The sequence below is a fragment of the Monodelphis domestica genome, chromosome 8 (genome assembly GCF_027887165.1).
Source record: "Monodelphis domestica isolate mMonDom1 chromosome 8, mMonDom1.pri, whole genome shotgun sequence".
In the NCBI taxonomy this organism is placed as follows: domain Eukaryota; kingdom Metazoa; phylum Chordata; class Mammalia; order Didelphimorphia; family Didelphidae; genus Monodelphis; species Monodelphis domestica.
Genome location: NC_077234.1, coordinates 84,977,309 through 84,998,051, shown reverse-complemented (window position 1 = coordinate 84,998,051; position 20,743 = coordinate 84,977,309). Strand labels below are relative to the sequence as shown.

The window sequence follows — 20,743 nt, the reverse complement described above, 5'->3', positions numbered from 1 at the left end:
AAGACCAAGATGGTATAATTTTCCGTGTAAAGTAATGCAATACTTTGTTTGATTACATGACCCAAATCCTGATGGTTGGAAATCAACACCTGCCTTTATGTCCATGAGTTGGCCAGCTCCACATTTCTTATCCAAGAGATAAATAAGAGCCATAACAACCTAAGAAATCCCAGAGGAACCCTGGCAGAGATGCTGGTGCCAAACCCATTCCACTGCACTCAAGAAATTCAGCAGGTTAACTACTATATGGAAGCCACTAAGCAGAGTAGTCAGGAGACAAAAACAGACATGCCCAGGTACAACTTCATAGTATTTCCGCCTAGAAGTTTTGAGAAAGAGGCCAAGGATGGAAGCAGTGACAGCAATGGACTCATATGGGGGCTTGATCATATTTCCACTCCTTTCTGCATATTGCTGCAAGCACTGTTTATCTGGTCACTGAAGGCTTCAACTAAGGCTTTAAGAATGCTGGATGCTCAGAAATAGGACAGCTCAACCCACGAAGGCAAGGAGAATATTAACCTTTGACAACTTGGCTTTCAAGGTGTCTCATCTCTAGCCTTTTAGAATTTCTGTCTAAAGTGTTGGCTCCTAAAATGGGACTTTTAAAAAAAATGCTAAATAAGTATCATGGTAGAGTGAATTTGGAATCAAGGGACCCAGGTTCTAATCCCAGCTCTACCAGATGATATGGACTATATACATATATGATATATATAATACATATATCTATATCATATGTGTGATTTTTATATTATGACACATCACATGCAAATATGGTAGGGAATATATATATATCAAGGTATATGTAATGTATATATCATATCTGCTATATGATCTTGGGAAAGTCATTTGAACTCTCTGGGCCTTGGTTTCCTCATATGCAAAATAAAACAAAGAGACTAAATGACTTCTAGGAGCAGGTAGGTGGCACAGTGGATAGAACACTGAGCCTAAAGTCAGGAAAACCTGAGTTCAGATCTAGCCTTGGATATCTCCTAGCTATGTGACCCTGGACAAGGCACCTGTTTGCCTCAGTATCCTCGTCTATAAAATGAACTTGAGAAGGAAATCAATGTCAAACCACTTGAGTATATTGCCAAGAAAACCCCAAATAGGGTCAAGGAGAGTCAGACATGACTGAAATGACTGACCACCACCAAGTGACCTCTAATTTCACTTTCAGCTATCAGTCCATGCTCCTGTGATCTGTAACACTGAAGATCTGAGATCTGTTCTCTTTAGTTATGCTCTCCTTCTGATCGTGTAATCCAGGCAGATGCACTGCTCCATTCCAAATGTTTGTACCTTTTCCTGGATAGGAACCTCAGTTGCTAACAGATCTGAAGTGAAGGTCTGGGTCTCAGTCCTTGTTCTACCACTGAGAAACCATGTAATTGTTAGTTGAATCTCATAACCTCCTTCAGCCTCGGTTTGCCCAAACATCTCCCAATCTCCTACCCTTTAAATTACTTTAATTATATTTTGCATTTAGGCACATGTAATAGTTGTCTAGTAGAAGATCAGCTTTTTAAGGGAAAATGGTTTAATTTAATTTTTGTTTATTTGTAGCCCTAGTGGCTAACAGAGTGCCTGGCACATAGTAGGTAGTTAAAAATGATGTTAAATTGAATTAAAATTCTCCAAAATGGGAATAATACTTGCATAACCAACCTACTTCACAAAGCTTTGTAAGGAGCCTTGAAAATGGCAGCAAATGAATTAAAAATAATTATTACTGCTACTAACTCCTTCCTGCTCCTCCTCTGATAAATTGATTCACTGAGGCAAACAACTGGTATATATGATCCCTTCTATGATACAAGGTCCCCTGGGTATCCATCATGTGTGTGAATGTATGTGTGATGTGTGAATATGTGGATTGTATATACACACACACACACACACGTATCGTGTGTGTGTGTGTGTGTGTGTGTGTGTGTGTGTGTGTGTGTGTGTGTGTTAGGATCTTCCAGAGAGAGTAATGAAAGGTAATTTAAAACAGAAAATCTGCCATTGTGCCTGAACCCAGTGGTGCTGTTGTCTCCCCGGGAGGCTGACCATTTCTTTAGCACTTATCACTACCTCAGTTCAGCAGGGGTGCTAGACTAGCATGGGGGAAGTTAGCCTTGGGGGGCTCGCACTCCAGGCTTGCCCAAATGTGCTTAGCCAGAAATAGCCCATTGCACTTTGCTGGCTCATAAATATCTAATACCCAAGTTCACAGCACACTAATGGGGACTGTTACCTCTGATCCACAAGCCATAATTACTGTGGGTCAGGAAGAACGCCAAACATCCAGAAACAAAGAGAGCACCAGAGGAATGAATAGATATGGGCACCAAGATGGAATCTACCTAGGTCTGAACGGAGCCTATTGTCTATGTAGAGGTAGTCATGGTGTGACTTTTTTTTGCATAGCCTATGCTTTCTAATAAAACCTGCAGCATCCAGAAATGAATAGTTCAATTCAACAAATACTGTCACCCCTCCAAGAGCTACTAATGGCTGCCTTGAGGCAGAAGCATATGGGAATGGAATGATCTCTCACTCGCTCGAAAATGAACTGGAGATGTCCTGGACCCCATGTTGTGTCCCTGGCCTCAGAAGAAGCAGTGGCATGAATTCCATCTGAAAGATGGCAACACTAGAGAGGAGAATCACAGGATCTGAATGGTGAAAGCTTCTGAGCCCCAGTCTGCTATACAGAGGAAGGCGTATATCCTGGGCAGCACAAACACTGAGTCCAGCATTCCAGCAAGAGAAAGGGTGTCTCTGAGCATCAGGGTCTCAGAGGAGTCATTCTAAGAATCCCAAGTTCAAGGGTCCAAGGGTTTGACATTCCAGGGAGGAGAGTTTCCAAACAACATTTCATTAAGAAAAAGAAGGAGTAGCTAGATGGCTCAATGGGCTAAGAGTCAGGGAGGTCCTGAGGTCGAATCTTACCTCAGACACTTCCTAGCTGTGTGACCCTGGGCAAGTCACTCAACCCCCATTGTCTGGCTTTTACCATTCTTCTGCCTTGGAAATAATATTTAGTATTGATTCTAAGACAGAAGGTAAGAGTTTAAAAAAAAAAAGGAGGACTGTACATGTGACCCCTACAGCGGAAGAAATACCATGGGACTAATGCAACTATATATAGCAGCAAAAGACTTGGCCCTCTGCTACTTTTGTGAATTCTTGGTCAGATGGGTCAAACTCAAAGTCCATAGCACATGAAGCCTTGGAAACCCCAGAGTGCAGCCTGAACCAGATTAAAATGTAATGGGGAAATGTTTAATGAAATAAATGAAAATATAATGCAACCTAGATGATGTTAATTAGTGATATTCTAAGTCAATATTCAGCCTTGCATTTTATTTTTGTGATTTAAAAATTGCATTAAATTACCTGAATTTTTGACAAAAAATCATCTTTGTAGTGCCTACTTATAAGCATAGGCAAATATATATTCCCCCCTGATCTTTCCTCCCACATGAGCTATAGCCTATAAGAAGGCATTACAAAGATTATTTTTTTGTCAAAATCCAGATACTTTAAGGCAAATTTTAAATCACAAAAATAAAATACAATCTAAAGAAAACTTAAAATCTTTAATTTAAAAAATTATTTTAACTTAATTTTCATTTTAAAAAGTTTTTCCATTGTTAAACTGAATCAACGACTTCATTAAAATGAAATTAGAAAGAACTAAATTCTGGGAATAGCTTCTTTAATTGTAAAATGAAGTATTTGGGCTTCATGATGCTTAGGATCCTTTCTAAGTTAGGTCTAGGATCCCTCAAATCTAAGAGTAAAAATATATGAGGAAAATAATTTCAAGAGATTAATAAATTTATAGAAAGTAGAATCCATGAGGGTCCTAAAATGCTTTTAAAAGTTAAGATTTAAATCAAATTGAAGATCAAAAATTATGAGACTGTTTCCTAAGGTTCCTTCTAGCTCCATATCTAAGAGCATCTGAAATTTAACCTTCATGGGCCTCAGTTTCCTCAACTTCAAAATGGGGGGAGGTGTTGGGCAAGATAATTTCTGAGGTTCTTTCTAGTACTAGATACTATGATCTTGTATCCTTAGCCTTTGTGGGCAGGGGGAGAGAAACAAAGGAACCAAGAATATAATAGTTGAAGAATGGAACAAAGAGACATATTTCAGCATGAAAACAAATCTGAGTGTGCTTTCCCCCCTTCCTCTACAAAGAAAACTGTTTATTTCACCTTGTGATTTAGTATATTATAAAATTACCACTAAAAAATCTTATTCTAAAATATATTCAGAAGACAGAGGACAGAATTTTGATAGAAGAGAATGGAAATATGTTCAGGTTTTCCAGTATGTTTAGCATGATTAAATGATGTTAACACTTCAAGAAGGGTCCAATGAACTTTCCCAGGAGTCTCAAGAGCTACAGACACTTCCTTGGTACATCAAAAGGGAATAATTTTTTTAAGTGACTAATTTCCAAAATAGAGGAAAAATGAAAGTGAGCCTAAAACAACGACCTGGTAAGTCTAAATCTTGTCTCCCTCCCTGCTTTTCCTAATTTGAATTCCTACTTATCTTTCAAAGCCTAACTCAAATACCAACTTCGTCAGGAAAACTTCCATGATATACTTGATAATAAGAATTTTTGGAGTGTTCCAGAAAAGTTAGCATCTCTGGGGTGGGGACTTCCTAAGTTTTGTTCAGGGCTGCTTTGGGATACCTTTGGTATCCACCTGGCACCCAACTCTCACCTGTAGCTCCAAGAAGCTACAGTATGCAAGGCAGCTCAGCAGATGGGCTAAATCAGGTTAAAGGTAACCAAGAGGCCTCAAAACCATAGGTGAGTTGGGGACAGGGGTGTCTATTTCACACAAGTGAAGGCTTCCTCTCCTGGAATGAGGAGACGAGAACAATTCATTCCACTGGCCATGAAGGTGGCTGAAGAAGACATGATCCGACATCAAAGACACCAAAATCATCCACTGCATCCTAGACTATCACCAGCCATCTTTTAACCTACCACAGAACTTCAATGACTCTGGAAGAGAGTGTGAGCCCAATGACTTTGTACAACTTTGCCTCACTTAAATCCAACTCATTGGCAAGTCATAACATCACCCTTATGAAACATCCTTCATCTTCAAAGTACGAACAACAACTTGATAAGCACCTTCGTCCTCAAACATCATGTAGCCTTTTGTTATCTAAATCTCTACCGTATTCATCTAATACTGAGTCTAATAAATAGCTATGTTCATGTTCTTGCTCTACTATTGTAAACACCTGGAAGGCAAGAACGTTATATTATCTAAACATTAAGTATTTAGGGGGGCAGCTGAGTAGCTAAGTGAATTGAGAGCCAGACTACAGATAATAAATCTTAGGTTCAAATCTGACCTCAGACACTGCCTAGCTGTGTGACCCTGGGCAAGTCACTTGACCCCCCCCCCCATTGCCTAGTACGTAGTACTGCTTCTAAGGCAGAAGATGAGGGTTTGAAAAACTCCATTATATATTTATCAGTGCCAACCACAGTATTGTGTACACAGTTCAAGGAGATGCTTAATAAATGTTTGCTATGTTGCATCAAGGAGAGCCAATGCTGACAAAATTCAGAAATAACTAATGGAGAACAGACTTCTTAAAGTATTGGGAAATGAATGCAAAATACACCAGGGTGAAGTTTGAGAAATTATCATGACATAGGTCTGAAAACAGGTGTCTTATTTCTCAAAAAAGTAATTCAAATAGTTCTTAAAGTTTTCCCACACTAGGATACTATCCTGTAAATTAAGCCATATAAAACAGCTCCTCAGAAATGAAGTATGTATCCAGATGGAAAAGAGCTTAGTAAAAAATCTGAAGAAAGTTCTCTTCTACCAAATGAAGGAAGCCCAGAAGAGGTTATTTCCTTTATCTGGGCAAACACTTGACTACAAAGGAAGTTGCTTTTACCCACCCACCTCTACCATATATCCTCAAATAGTGAGACAGTCACAAGGACTAAAATCTGGCAGAAGGAACAGTGACAACTGGCCCTCTCTTTAGTTGCAGAGATGCCTAATAGACTAGAGATTATTGTTAGGTCTTGTCCTATTTAACACCCACTTATGACCAAGAAGAGGCTGCCTGCTAAGGAAACTCAGTGTCTGATTCCAAATTGGAAAATGTTGCAAATACCAATAAGGAATGAACATTATTAGAGCAACTGCTCAGCCCAGGCAGGGGGATGAACCAGATGGTCTTTTCCATCCCAGATTTCGATGATCTACAACAGAGCCTGGATGACTAGGAAAATATGAGGTCCAATTTGGATATTATTTCATAAAACTGAATCCCAGACAAAGACATCCAATGAAAAGGAGAAACCAAGAAAGTCAGTCATGGAGACTTAGGAGTAATGGAGAAATCAAACTAGCGTCAAGAGCTTTTGATGAGATAAGACATTTTTAAAAACCCACAATTATCTTGGCATCATAGAATTTTTAAAGAAAGAGGTTTTGAGATCATTTAGTCCATTACTCTCATTTTACAGATAGGGAACTGAGACCTGGCAGAAGTTAAATGATTTGCCCAAATCACAACCCAATAATCACTAGGTTTCACATCTTCCCACCTTTGCTCATATATTCTCATTGTCACTTTCACAGAGAGAAAAACAATCATAGATCTAGGGATGAAAGGAACCTGAAAAGCCAAGTAGGCCAACCCATTCATTTTACAGGTGAGGAAACTGATGCCCAAGGAGGTTAAGTGGCTTTCCTACAGTCGCACAAGTAGTAAGCATCAGAAGCAGGACTGAGCCCCAATCCCCTGCCCAGAAAGTAGGCTTTGCATCATTCTACAGTCCAAATCCTTTCATTCAGATGTCATTTCTTTGAAGACGCACCTGACCTCTCACATTCACTGTTAGAAGAAATCCTCTTTAATCATTCCTTCCTCTGCACTCATGTAGCATCTTCGTACAATATGGCATTCTGCTTTGATTATAATTATTTGTATCCACCACATCCTCCTCCTAGGTTACGCACTCCATAGGCAGGAAATTACGTACTGTTCATTATTGTATCATCTTCATTAGCTAGCAAGCACAGAGTGTTTTACAAAGAGAGGATAGGTAGTCACCATGTTGTCATTGAATTCAACCAGTGCCCAAACCAGGACTAAAACAAGATCATCCTGACAATTAGAGGGATGGGACCATACTTTCAACTAAATCATACAAAGGATCAACTAAAAAGAAAACCTCAAACTGGGACAAAGTAGAAAGTCCTTACAATTTTTCCAATATATGTGTGTATGTATCTGGAGAGAGATATAGATATATACACATACACACATGTATATCAATATTATATATAATACACATACACATTACCTCCTCATTTAGGGACTATGATTTCATTCATATCAGGTACGTCCAAGTGAGGAAGCTCCCTCTACCAATGCATGCTTATATCTCTGAAACTTACAGTCTTCGGCAGTTGCTTAGAGCATTGAGAGGTAGGCAAATTGCCTAAAGTTACTCAATTGCTTTGTGTCAGAAACAAGACTTGAACTAAGGTCTTTTAACTTCTAGACCAGCTCTCTATCCTCTCTACCAAGTTGCCTCTCGTCTATCTAATTGGATATTTTTAAAAAGCAAACAAGATATCCTCACTACCAAGTTGGTTCTCATCTAATTAGATATTTAAAAAACAAACAAACAAGGTATCTTTTAGTTGAAGAAAGGGAAAATTGAGGACCCAGTAATAATAGAAGTTCCTCAAGGGCAGGGATTATGATCATTTTTGTCTTGGTATCCCCAGAGCCTAGTACAAACCCCTCTGATAAAGACAGGCTAGATTGAATTGAAACCAAACGGAGTCATTGTGGTATTGGAATCTAGACAAATGTATAAGGAAAAATGAGGAATTAAGGCAAAGTGATGAATAACACTAATTCTCATACTGGTATTGTGGGGCAAATATGGCACAGTGCTTCTATTTTATAGGCCTGGCTGGTGAAGCTCTAAAATACACAGATTTTGAGGGGTGCAGGGGGTGGTGGTATATGTGTCTGAATTGAGAATCCAGGGTTTCCAAACTCTAAGAACTCTTAAGCAACAAGGTAAGAACAAAAGCCTCTTTAATATTGACAGTAGCTAGTAGTAGAAGTAGGATAAGCTGTAAAAAAATTGTTGTAATGATAAATGCAGGGTGGGGGTGGGAGGCAGGCAGGATGTTAACAGTGAGATGCATTGATGCATTAGCATGAGAAATCTTCCCAGGGAAGGAGTCAGTTAATCCAAGGGAAGCATGAGAGCATGCTCTCTTGGGACTTCTGAAACTAGAGCAGACAAAGAAGGGGAAAGGATATTTCATGGAGCCCTCCTGAAGCAACAGGGATTTTCCTTCTCTTATTTTCTCTCAAGCTATGAAAATACAAAACATACTGAGCTCAGGAATGAGTACAACTTCAGGGCCAGCATCTTTGAACATAAAATAAATCTCTCAGTAGGTGGTGTGATCAACCTTAAATACCTGGAAATCATCTTTTAGTTTTATGGCAGTGTGTGTATTTCTTTCCCCCCTCCTCCATATATTCCCAACATGAAAAACCACATCAAATTATTGCTTTTCAGAGGCCAATTCTAGAACTCCCCATTTTATCATGGAAAGAATATTCCTTGTGTATGTGAGTGCTTCCATTATGTCTTATTTGAAGGGGGGAAAATGAAATAAAAATCCTATCCAAGATATTTATAGATCTCATAAAACCTTATTCACTCTCATAAGCCAATATAAGCTCAGCCATCAGGTATGACAGAAATAGCAGGTGTAGTAACCAGCACTACATTATGGTATCTATGCTTAATTCTGGCTCTAAAGGAGGAAGAAAAAGGGGCAAAATCATTTTCACGCTGGAAAAAATAGGGAGAGTAATCACTAAGTCTCAAAAGAAACAGAAGGAACCGGTAGATCAAGCCTGATGTCAGAACTAGGTTGAGATTTCTGGGGCAACAGGCCATTGCTACTCTCCCCCTCAACCCCAAGAAAAGTCTGGAGAGTTACTTAATTACAATTTCTCCTACTGTGATAAAGAAAAGAAAAATAAATTCATATTCTCGCCCGAACCGTCCTCCCTCTACTAGAGAATCACATAAACTCCTCCAATCTCATGAGGGCTGGTCATAGTTAGAAGAGGCTCAGATGGTTTTAAGAGTTATAATTTCATCAATGTGAGTATTCCTCATACACCTTAGTCCATACTATCATGGCTATATCACAGGCCCAAAAGTTCACTGTTAAGCAACCATTCTTCTGCTGGCAAGATTTTCTGCACTTTGATAGGCTGATCTCACATGAAAAGGTTTTCCAGCTTGGAAGGACCCGACTAAAGTTTGGAATGTACTGTAGGTCTAGCCAACAAGATCCCACAGTCATTTTCACCCCATGATGAGACATCAGTTAGATGATGATAATAATAATACATGAATAGCCAAAATACACAGGGCTTTAAAGCTGGCAAAATGTTGAACACATATCATCTCATTTGAGACTCAGAACAACCCTTTGTAGTAGGTAGTTCAGGAGCTTTGCCCATTTTACAAAAAAAAAAAGAAAGAAAGAAACTGAGGTCTAGAAAAGGTAAATTGTTCTAATCATTGAACTACTTGTTATATTATACTAATTACTTACATTATACATGTTATAGTAACTCTGCCTCTTTAGTGCAGGTTACAAACACACACACAAGCATGCATGTGCAGGTGCGTGCACTGACATGAATTTAAAACAACAGAACATATAACTAAATAGCAAGAGAATTACACTGGGAGGCTGAATTCTGGTAATGGACTGGCTCTCCCTGTAATTCGCTATATAACCTTATGAAAACCATTTAATCTTCCTTTGTCTCAATTTCTTTACCTGTGAAAGGTTGACGCTGGAATTCCTGCCTCTTCCCTAATTACAGGGAAGACGTGTTAATGAACAGGAACCAAGTAAAGCTTTCTGAGCCTTTCAGGAGAAGGGTACGCTAAGAATGTTTAATATTCCCTCATAGTTACAAACAAAAAGAAAGCCTTGAGTTAGCAAGCTGATCTTGCTCCAAAGATCATACACATTTTTAAAGAGTTAGATATGTAGACATAGTCTGATATAGTGAAAAGAACAAAGGATTTGGACTCCAGAAGATGAGAGTTCAATTCTTGCTTCTGACACTGGGAAGTAGGCAAGTTACACTATCAGGACACCTCAGTTTTTATATCTTCAAAATGGTAGATAATAAAAATTGGCCTGTTCTAAGAAAAAATGCTTTATGAGCACTATATAAATATAAGCTCTGATTATCTTATCAACCTAAGAATGAAAATTTCATAATCGAGCATTAGTCCGCTAGAATATGGCTGCAACAACTCAGATAAACTCAGTTTAGGGGCCTCTCAACAGACACCATCCCCTATGATACTGCCAATGACTCTGGATTATATATAGGGCCAAAGATGACAAACCAAAAGGCAGGGCTTCCAAGGGTTTAATAAAAGTATCTGCTCCTACTCTCTTCCATGCCAGCCAGAGTTATCCCTCCCTGAAACTAGGTGCCAACGTCAAGACCATTCTCCATTTAATCCCTGCTAACCAGGGTCTGAAAGGTGAGTGAAGGTTCCCTGCAGTTGAGGTAGAGGTCACCAATGGATAAATACACTCAATAGGATAATTTAGCCATGGATAATTGCAATTTTTATTGCTCTCATGAACTTCGCAAAAAGCATTATTTAATTCTAAGTACTTCACTCCCTTCATGATGTTCTCCCTTGACAACCATACTGAGGGGGGGAAATCCTTTTAGAAGAAAGAAAAAAGGGAAAGAGAGGAAGAGATAGAGATAGAGAGATGGAGATAGAGGGAGAAGAAAAAAGGAGAGAAGGAAGGAGAGAGGGAGGAAGAAAAGGAGGGAGACTGAATATACAGACTGATACTATAGTGGAAAGAATATTAGATTTGGAACTCAGATCACTCACTTTGACACTACCTTGAAGGTCTTAGATAAATCAATCAATCTCTTTGGGCCTCAGTTTCCTCAGTTGTAAAGTGAAGAAGTTGAATTACATGACCTCCAAAATCCCATCCATCTGTAAATCTATGAACCTATGAATCTGGATAACCAGCATCAGTTAAGAAAACAGGAAAAAAGAGGAGCAGGGAGGAAGAAGGACCATTCCAAGGACCATTTCTTTACTTCCATAGTGGAACCCACTATGTCTGGAAGTAGCCCCGTTTTAAATCCTTCTCCTTGGCTTTGTTTTCCTTACTTATTTGAGAAGGACAACTTTAAGCTCAGCCTGCTTCAAGTGAGTACGGTTTATAGGAATATGGACATGTGGATCAGCCACCATCTGACAAATATCCGTATAGGAGTCTATCATTTTAAAACCTGAAAGCAGTCTAGAAAAGTGAAAAACCAGGGCTGAGTGCCCAAAGAACGAATTATTTGAACCAAGTCAGAAGAGGAATGCGATGCGAAAACAACACAAGGGTACCAGAAATGGAATTCGATCAGGTTAAGCAAACCTCTGGGCACCCTTATTATGAAATAGGAGACAAAGGGGTGTGCCTTAAACTCTTCTGGATGAAAGCAAAACAAAAATGTTTTAATACTGTTGGGTAGGCCCCTTTAACCAATAGCTAAGCTCTTCCTAACTTCACATTATCGACAAGAGTCCCTAGTATGGCATGGGCATCTGCAAAAATGCTCATCTGACCCTTCTCTGTACTCCTTACAGATTTAGACAAAATCACACTGCTTGGATTTCTTTGCATCTTCATATTGATCTGAGATTAGGGATGGGGAGAAGAGGAAAGAACTAGAGAACTCCTCCTACACCTAAACCCAGAAAACTAACTGCTCTTCTCCCAAGGGATGAATGACTAGGTGAGCCAATAGCACATCATTTCCAGCCCTTAAAGCTATCTGATTAACAAAGAGAACTGCAGCTTTCTCTTCCCTGTTGGTTGTTGTAAAATACAGTAGGTTTGGGTTTTTTTAGGTTCTTGCCCCCCCCCATTTTAAACATTTAAACAGCAGAGCCTTGCTGCTCATCCAACCTACTCAAGAGTTTAGATACACTTCACAAAAGGTTTTCATGAACTAGCACGTGGATTTCCATTAGAGCTGCAGGCTCTGCTGGAAGCAGGTCAAAGACAAAGCATGTTCTGGTTTGAAGCTTTCTATATGAAACGCTAGCTCTATCTTCCATCCAGAACCACCCCCAATCCAAATCTCCCACACTCACAACTCCAAGTATCCCTCCCCCACACACAATTCCCATTACTCATGTGGTGGTGTTTACTTACAGTACCAAACATGTCTATTCTACCAGAGAGCTTTAGTTTTTAAAAAAAAAAATTTATAGAATTACTCTCCAAGATTTTTTTGTATCTTATATATATTAGACAGTAAGGAAATCACTTCCCTTTTACACACAAAGAAAGCAAAGGATTAAGAGAACTCTGAATCACACTCCATATGTAAGAGTGGACCTCCCTGATTTGGGAACTGGGAACACCTGGGTTCAAGATCTCACTCTTCCCCTGATTAGCTATATGACCTTGAGCAAGGTACAAAAGCTCTCTGGATCTCGGTTTCCTCATCTGTCAAATGAGGTGATTATATTATATGATCGTTAAGATCACTTTCAGAGTTAGAATTCTATGATTCTTTTACCTTTGGCTTCCAAAACAAGGCCATAAGCACAAAGCCTTGATTCTCAATATGTTACCCAGGGATCTTTGACAAACCCTGTATATTTAGTGACAGATGGCAGGCACAGCTCAAAAATAGCCAGCTCTAAAGACTTCTGAGAGAGGGCTATTTCCTGGGGTCCATTGTGGCCAGAGATATTATACATACATATATATATATATATATATATGTATATATACAAATACACACCCAATACAAATCCACACTGGATATTTGTAACAACCTTACCAGCTATAACTATTCTAAGAGGATCTTAAAAGGCTCCATTAGCTAAAACTGCACCAGCAATGCCACATGGCTAATCTGTTGAAGACTTGACAAAGTTGTGACAGTTTGTAAGCATGTCCAGACACCAGTATCTTCAGGTATGCTCAACAGTCAGTGGGCATCAAACATCAGCCTTAAAGCTTCCCTGATTTCAATATAAAGCAAGAGTATTTTAGACAAATATTACAAGATACCTTTATTGTATGAATTAAGCAAAGTTATCACCATAAAAACCAGGTCTGCATTCAAATCTAATAAACTGTTGATACCAATATCGGTCATTGATCAGTAGCTATAATATCCATACATTGGGACTTGCCTTTCAGAAATGTTAAATAAATAAAAATCCCTCATAAGGTAAAGTTCTTAGAGTCTTCCACATCCATCCATCCACCCATACACACACACACACACACACACACACACACACACACACAAGCAGGCCCCAAACAAGAATCACACATCCCTTGAGTAGAAAGCTTACATCAGCAGTGAATTTCTACCCTGAGTGTAGGAAGACCAATGTTGTGAAGTTCACAAGGAATTCTCAAGTGAGTATGCGTGTTTTAAAGGATAGGCATCTACCCTAATGACAATATATGTGTGAAAATAGCAAGATGAATAATAATTAGATACATCCACCTCAAATCTATCCTCTCCTCAAATCTAACACAAGTTTAATAGTAAAGAGTCTAAAAGAGTTACCTAGTCTGTTTATCCCTGTAACCAAACTTGGAAGCATTCTTCATGCCTAATTAAAATTACAGCTCTACCTGCTTAAGTGAAGCAGAGGCTTCAATGGATTCTGGAAGAAAAGCAAAAGTGTATAGAGATGAAATCAAACCTCATCCCCATCCATAGCTACTTAAGATGGGGAGCTGTCCTTACTTTTCAGCAAACCCCAGCCCTACCTATCTGAGAGAGAAAGACAGAGACAGAGACAGAGAGAAATACAATGAACAAAGTTATAACATAACCCCTACAGTAGCGTTTGCATCAGAGAAGTAGTGCCCCAAACAAGAACAGCAAAAAATAAAAAAAGATTGTCCTTAATGAGCAAAATTACAGAGAGAGCAGTATAGTAACCACTCTTTGCTATTGGGGCAGTTAAAGATGTCAGTGCATGCCAATTTGGACCTAACAAAATAGACTGAACTCTTCTCTCCCCAGCAGTAGATGTAAGTTGACAGTGGAGAGGGACTGGAGGAGGACTCAGTAATGACCACTTCCCAGGTATACAGAGAGCTTAAAATATAGAGTGACAACTCAATTCTCCAGATAGGAAAGGATCTGAAGATATAGAAGACAGAGATACTACTAAAAGCCCTATTATCACCATCTCTTACACTGTCCCAATTTCAAATATTCCCTTTGGCTCACAGATCTGATCTGGGCAGGGATTGGATGATACTGATAATAATAATAATTAATAATAATAATCTCACACTGGAATGCCTAAGGCCCCTGACATACATATATAAATCATTGCAGAGTAAGACTGTCATACTACATATTCTGCTCTGTCCTTTAAATGATTTGAACCCAATGTCATCCTCTCCTCTAGGATGAAAAAACAAACAAAAAATCAAAAGGATGGCATTATCTTTCTCGTGACAATAAATATGGAAGCGATGTCTCCCTATTACCAAAAATGAGAATTTTCTTCCATGTGCACTTTTCTTAATAACCTAAAAATCCTCCTCATCCCCCCACCCCACCAAAGTTTGACTATTATAACATCTTTAAAGTAAACAATTCACTTTCATTATAAAACACCAATAGGAAGGTCTAGATGGAACAATAGTAGACACCTTCTGATACTGCAGATTCCTTCTAATAAAAGAGTATTGGAACATCTGCTATTTTTTAAAGAGACCAAATACTGAAACCTATCCTATCACCGAGAGCTCTCATTACTCACATATACTTTTATCTTTAAAAAGAGAAATCTAGGTAAGAGATATTTCTATTATTTTTATAAATACAGCCACCCTACTTCAAATGAAGAAATATATATACTGTAGCTAAAGACCACACGAATAACACACAAAATAAGCATCAGATATTTTATGCTTTCAGTGTGGTTTGCAAGGCTCCTTTGTGTCTACAAATTCACCCAGCCAGTGCTGCTGCCAAGAAATTATAATTCATAAAAAGGGTTGGTTTTTTTTGCAAATTGGGGACTGAGACAAAATGGGCGATGGGGAGACTTGAGTTTGCTTTGTCCTCCTTTTTGTGAGAGCACTATGGCTTTTAGGGCCCAGAGAAGGAAGCTTTCCTTACTGTGTAGGGCAAGAAGGAGCATGGCTCAAGCTCCAAAACCAGTGTTGCTCTACAGACTGTTCTTGGAATGCAACCATTTCTGCAGGTTGTCCCCCAGAGACACCTTGTACCAGAGGCCCTTCTAAAAAGTGTTTCAGGGTGGCTGGAACTAAGATGAAACTGCAATATTATTGGGATGCTTTAGTTCTTACAGTGGCCAAGTATGCCATTAGTCTAAAACAATGAGGGATGGGGGAAGGGGGAAGGAATGCTCTGATTTATTTATTTGTTTCCAGTAGCAGTGGAAAATTTTCTCCAAGCAGAAAAGAGGCCTGAAACTGACCCCATCTGCCAATTATGAATCAGCATTAACAACTAACAGAATTTCAAAATGGTTTTCAAATAAACATGCCATGCTCCTGATGGCATGAAGCAAAACTGGTTTCAAATAGGACTTAAAGAACATCAGCATACCCTCACTTTCTGCTTCTCCTTCCACAGTAAAACAATGAAGACAGACCAAGGGTAAATCATAGTGTCCAAAGATTTTCAGCACTGAAAAAAAACCCCAGCTCTGAAAGAAGTGTCCCCATTAGATAAAGCTACAAGTCAGTTTTCATCTTGGAAGTGGATGCTAGGTCCAGAAAACTCATCATCCCTACTGACAGCAAAGGACTAAGCTATCTGTCTCCTTTCCAAAAAATGGAACAGTACCCTCAAAACCACACCAGCATTCTTCTACCTTTGCCTTTGCCCTGCTTTTTCTGAGAGTTATTGGGAATTTTCTTGCAAGTTTTCAGAAGCCTACTTTGGGGACCTTAAGAGTTGTGTGTCAGCTAAATTCCACAAAATAATAGACCACATGAGCACGGTATAATTTACTGTTACATGATGGGGAAAGATGTTGTTTCTTGGACTAAGCTCCTAAGTGTGCAGAGCCTCAGAATGGCTAATGGCTAATGTGGGGGATTCATTTTCTATTTTAAATTCTAGGAAAGTCAATAGGAAGTGTTTTCTAGATTTGGGTCCCTGTATGACAGGTAACAGATTGCCTGAAAAGCCAGTGTCAAAATTCTCATCCTGGGTACTGTGTATGTCCATCATTGATGCCAACATCAGTCTCACTACAGATTAATCATAAAAATTACTCTAGATTATCAGCATGGAAAAAAGTGTCAATTTAACAAGAGTTCAGCTTCAGTTCTTAAATGCATATTCGCCTTGGGGTTGAACATCTAACCCATAGTTTCTCTTAAAACTAAAGGAGATCATTTGGATTTCCTCCTTTAGTTCATGTTCTTTTTAAGACTAGTAGTTACCTTTCTCAGTATCTGAGCAAGAATGCCATCTCTTAATTACCCCCATTTAACCTCTAAAGAACGCCCAGCCCATGTCATAAGGAAGCTTCTTTCTTGACAGCAAAAGAGTTTTTCTTGTCTTTTTTTTCCCCCAAGGGGGAATGGAGGATGGGGGTGAAGAGTAGTGGTGGTGTTGCCAGTGTTTAGCAATACCTTTGAGCTGTCCTAAGCAATCAGTATTCAAAATTTCAAAACCCAAATGGTTATCTGGACCTAACAGTTACATGCTGCTGCCTTTGGTATGTTCCATTAAGAAACAATAAGGCCGAAGATCAGGCAATACTAGAAGAGAAAGGGGCTGAGTCTGTGTCTCTGGTTTAAGGCAAGATTGCTTAGTAGATAATGCTGGATCTAGAATCAAGAGACCTGGATTCAAAACCTGCACCAAACACCTAAAGAGCACTTTGCCTCTTAGAACCTTAGTGGCCTCATTTGTAATGGGCATAATGATAGAGGGATTACAAACTTTGCAAACCTTCCAATGTAATACATAAGTAAAATACATAAAATGGGCCTAAGATAGTGCCAGGAATAGAAACTTCACAGTTCTTAGAAGAAAGAGACATACATGTGTAAATTATTATTATAAATGCTCCCTTTATGGTTATGTACCTGCCTTAGTTGAGCCTTCAGGGTTTAAAGTGGAATCCTACTAGAGGTGATGCTTTGTTTATTATAGGCACTCTCCCACAAGTTCAATCTAACTCTAGTTTACAACCATGTGATTCTAGTGCCTTGGCAAAGAGGGGGAAAAGTTAGGGGTGCAGGGTTTGTACCAAACCTAGAGAAAAGTCTGTCTGCTTCCTGTTATCAGAAAACCAATTAAGAGACATTGGGGGGGGGGGGCAAGGAGGAGGAGGAGGAGGAGGAGAAGGAGGAGGAGAAGGGAAGGAGTGCCTGGGAGGAACAATGGATCTAATACTTTTCATAACCCAGTCAAGTCAAGTATGTTTGGTTTGTTTGTTTTCACACACTCCAAGGCTGCTAGCTACTAAGGAGTGAAAGAAGCAGGCTTTACTCAGAAGCTGCCTTGCGCTCCGACCTTATTACTATGAAAACTTCAAACACAATAAAGTCGCATGATTAATCAGCATGCAATGCTGTAACAAATACAAGTCGCTTTCCTTCCATAGCACTGTACCAACAAATCACATATAGTGTCAGTCTTTAGACATGCTAGGTAGATCAAGATTGCCTTCCCTTGAACTTGTCTAGACTGTGGTTAATATACAACTGATTCAACATTACTAGCCCGGTGGCACAAAAGGATTGGGGGGCTGGGGTTCCAACATGAAATTACATTAGCTTTTCAATTTAATTAGCCTGCTAGAAAATTAAAGAAAATGGGGGGGGGGAGGAGCATTTTTAAACCCAGGTATTATTAATGACAGAGGAGGAAAAGGCATTTAATAAATGTCTTATGACAGCCAGTTACAAATGAAACCCTAATAATGTGTGAAAACGTATTCATTACTGTCACAGAGAGGCAAAGTCAAAGATATCTGACAGAAGAGCCACACGGGCATGCATATGTGTGTGTACACCTCTAGACACGGGGAGAAGGGAGGCCAAAACCTTGAGGAAAGCTCCCACTGTCTAATCGCTGCCCAGCTAGGTAACAATGGTACAATAAAAGAACTGGTCTTGCCAACACCTCTATATAGGCTCCTCGTGCAAAAAGCTCACTTAGTAGAGAAGCCAGTATGGTACACATCAGCTTAATGCTGGCAAATCCTGCTCTGCATCCCTGCAAAGAGGAAATCCAGCAGTTCATTAGTCTTAACAAGCTGCTGTCATAGGGCATGGAAGTTACCCTGGCAGCCACATGCTGTTCCTCTCCCGTCTATTACCAGTGGCAAAGTGGGTTCCCGAGAATGGACTCCAAGTTAATATTGTCAACAGGAAAAATGTGGATCCTCTCCCTGGATTTCCTGGCTTCTGGTCACCCATAACTCGGGAAAAGATCGTGGAAATTTAGGTAGGGTCACAGCAGTCTTCCCTGAAGGATGCCCCTCTTCTACCCTCGGAAGGGCTGAGCCCCGCACAACCAGGATTTTGAGCTAGCTAGCCACACTTGGTACTGAACAATTGCTTTATCTACTTCTCTGCAGATTGTGTTGTAGCATTGTATTGGTCTAATGAAGACTAGCAATCAATCCCACTTCTCCCTCCTCCAGGCCACCTGAAGACCTGAATGCGGGGTCTCCCCAGGCATCATATTGGTTTCTCAGGGCTCCTATTTTAAATAAGATAAAATAAAACACACAAAAACACACCACACCCCTTTCGAAGCGGTGTGTGCCTGCCTGCACGAACCAAAGGGTTCTCAGGAATGAGAACAACAAACAGTAGCTGAAGTGGACTGGGGTTTTTGTGTTGGGTTTTTTTTTTCCTTTCCCTGCTAGAGGCATTTGACTCCATGGGGGCGGAAATTCAAAATATGTTCTAAATCTAAAACAAATGCACTTTCGTGCCCCACTCCTGATCTTGCTCAGTGTTTTTTGTCACTGATTCTCTGCTCTCTCCTTGCCCACCCTTTCAATACTCCCCAATGAAGCTTTTTATTGTTTGTTTTATGGGCACATACTAATTAGCTGAAAATAGCCTCTCTGATCCCTTTTCCACCACCTGCCAGTTGTCAAAATCAGCTGAAAGCGATCAACCTGACTTAAGTTACTAAGCAGGGATAAGTAATATCTATAATCCAATACATGCACATATCTCTATAGATAGATCGCTATCAAATCAACCATCCCAACACTAAACCGAGAAGTTAAGCGGATCTCTACCACGGAATGGTCTGCAAGGCTGCGAGTGTAAGGATGTGTTTATGATTGAATACAGACAGCTCGGACCCGACTGCTCGGTTCGGCAAATTTGGGGTGGGGGGTGAGGGGGTAAGGGTTAGAGTATGTATGTTTCAGGAAACATTCTTAAACAACAAGCACACATACACAAAAAAACCCAAAAACAACCAAAAAAAAAACAACCCTTAAAAACACCAAGCCCTCACCAACGCAGCCCCAGCGTCTCGCCGCTACAAGATTTACACAAGTAATTTAAATCATTCACCTGCTGCCAGTTCTCCTCCAGGGATGGCAAAGCTGAGAAGTAGCCGGTGTCGTGGACAAGTTGCAGCTCCTGGAATATACTATAACTAGCCAACACGTCCATGCTGCTGCTGCTGCTGGGCAAAGCAGGAGGAGAAACCCTCCCCCTTCCACAGTTTTGTTTGTTTGTTTGTCTATTTGTTTGTTTGTCTCACCCCCCCAAAAAAAGGCATAAATCCAGGGTCCCTTTTGGTTTGGTTTGTTTCGTTTCAGTCACACTTAAAAAAAATCAATGCGGAGGAGAAAGGGAGAGAGGAGAGGAGAGGAGAGAGAGTGAAAGAGGATGGAGAGAGGCATCCAACATGTACAGTGGAAACGGCTGCCAGGAAAGGGGTACTTCTCCACTGTAGTAAATGCAATAATTCCCTTCCAGGGCTCTAATCACTCCAGCTCGTGGACCAGGAAGGGGGATGCAAACTCACTGACACGAAGCTGCCATCTATTTCTGCATTGCTGTTCGCTCCTAATGCAATCTTTGCTCTTTATTTTGGGAGGTTGCATTTTTTTTTCTCTCGCGATCGCTTCCCCCCCCTTCCCTCCCCACCCCCCACCCCATCCCTGCTAGTTTGTAGTCCTCCCCCCCTCCTTTCTTTCCCCTCCTCCTTCTCCAGCCGCTGCTCCTCTTCCCCCTCCCCAATCTCCCTCCCTCCCTCCTCACTCCTCTCCGCGCAGTCGTGGGATCTTGGAAGAAAGCGTCCATTAAGGCAACGTGTGACCATGTAAGGTAAACGGAGGGGGGGCTCATGAAGTCACTGAAGACCAATCGAGGGCAGAGAGACGGGACCTGGGGCGGAGCTTGGCAGCCAAGGGACCGCGGGATTGGAGCAAGCCTGATCTCCCTTCTGCCTTACAAGGCGGTGTAAGGCGAGCTATTTTTAGAGAGCTATATAAGGGGCCAGAGTCGGCCGGCCGTGCGGAGGCCTGGGAGAGGGAGCAAGAGGGATGGGGCGGGAGAGGTACACACGGTGAATCTGTGAAGCTGGGCAGCACGCACATACACATGCACACACG

The 20,743-nt window shown here is 40.4% G+C and overlaps 1 protein-coding gene across 3 annotated transcripts in view; it reads right to left on the bottom strand.

Annotated features, from left to right (window-relative positions):
* Positions 1-20,523, bottom strand: part of KLF7 (KLF transcription factor 7) — a 108,630-nt gene extending 88,107 nt beyond the window's left edge. Inside the window, exon 1 of one of the 3 annotated variants that reach the window (XM_001370333.4) lies at positions 19,695-20,523. In XM_001370333.4, coding sequence (XP_001370370.1) covers positions 19,695-19,796 — 102 coding nt within the window. In that variant the 5' untranslated portion in view covers positions 19,797-20,523. The remainder of the gene's footprint in view (positions 1-19,694) is intronic. The other 2 variants (XM_007501850.3, XM_056807561.1) reach the window with 2 other exon arrangements.
* Between the last annotated feature and the right edge of the window lie 220 nt (positions 20,524-20,743).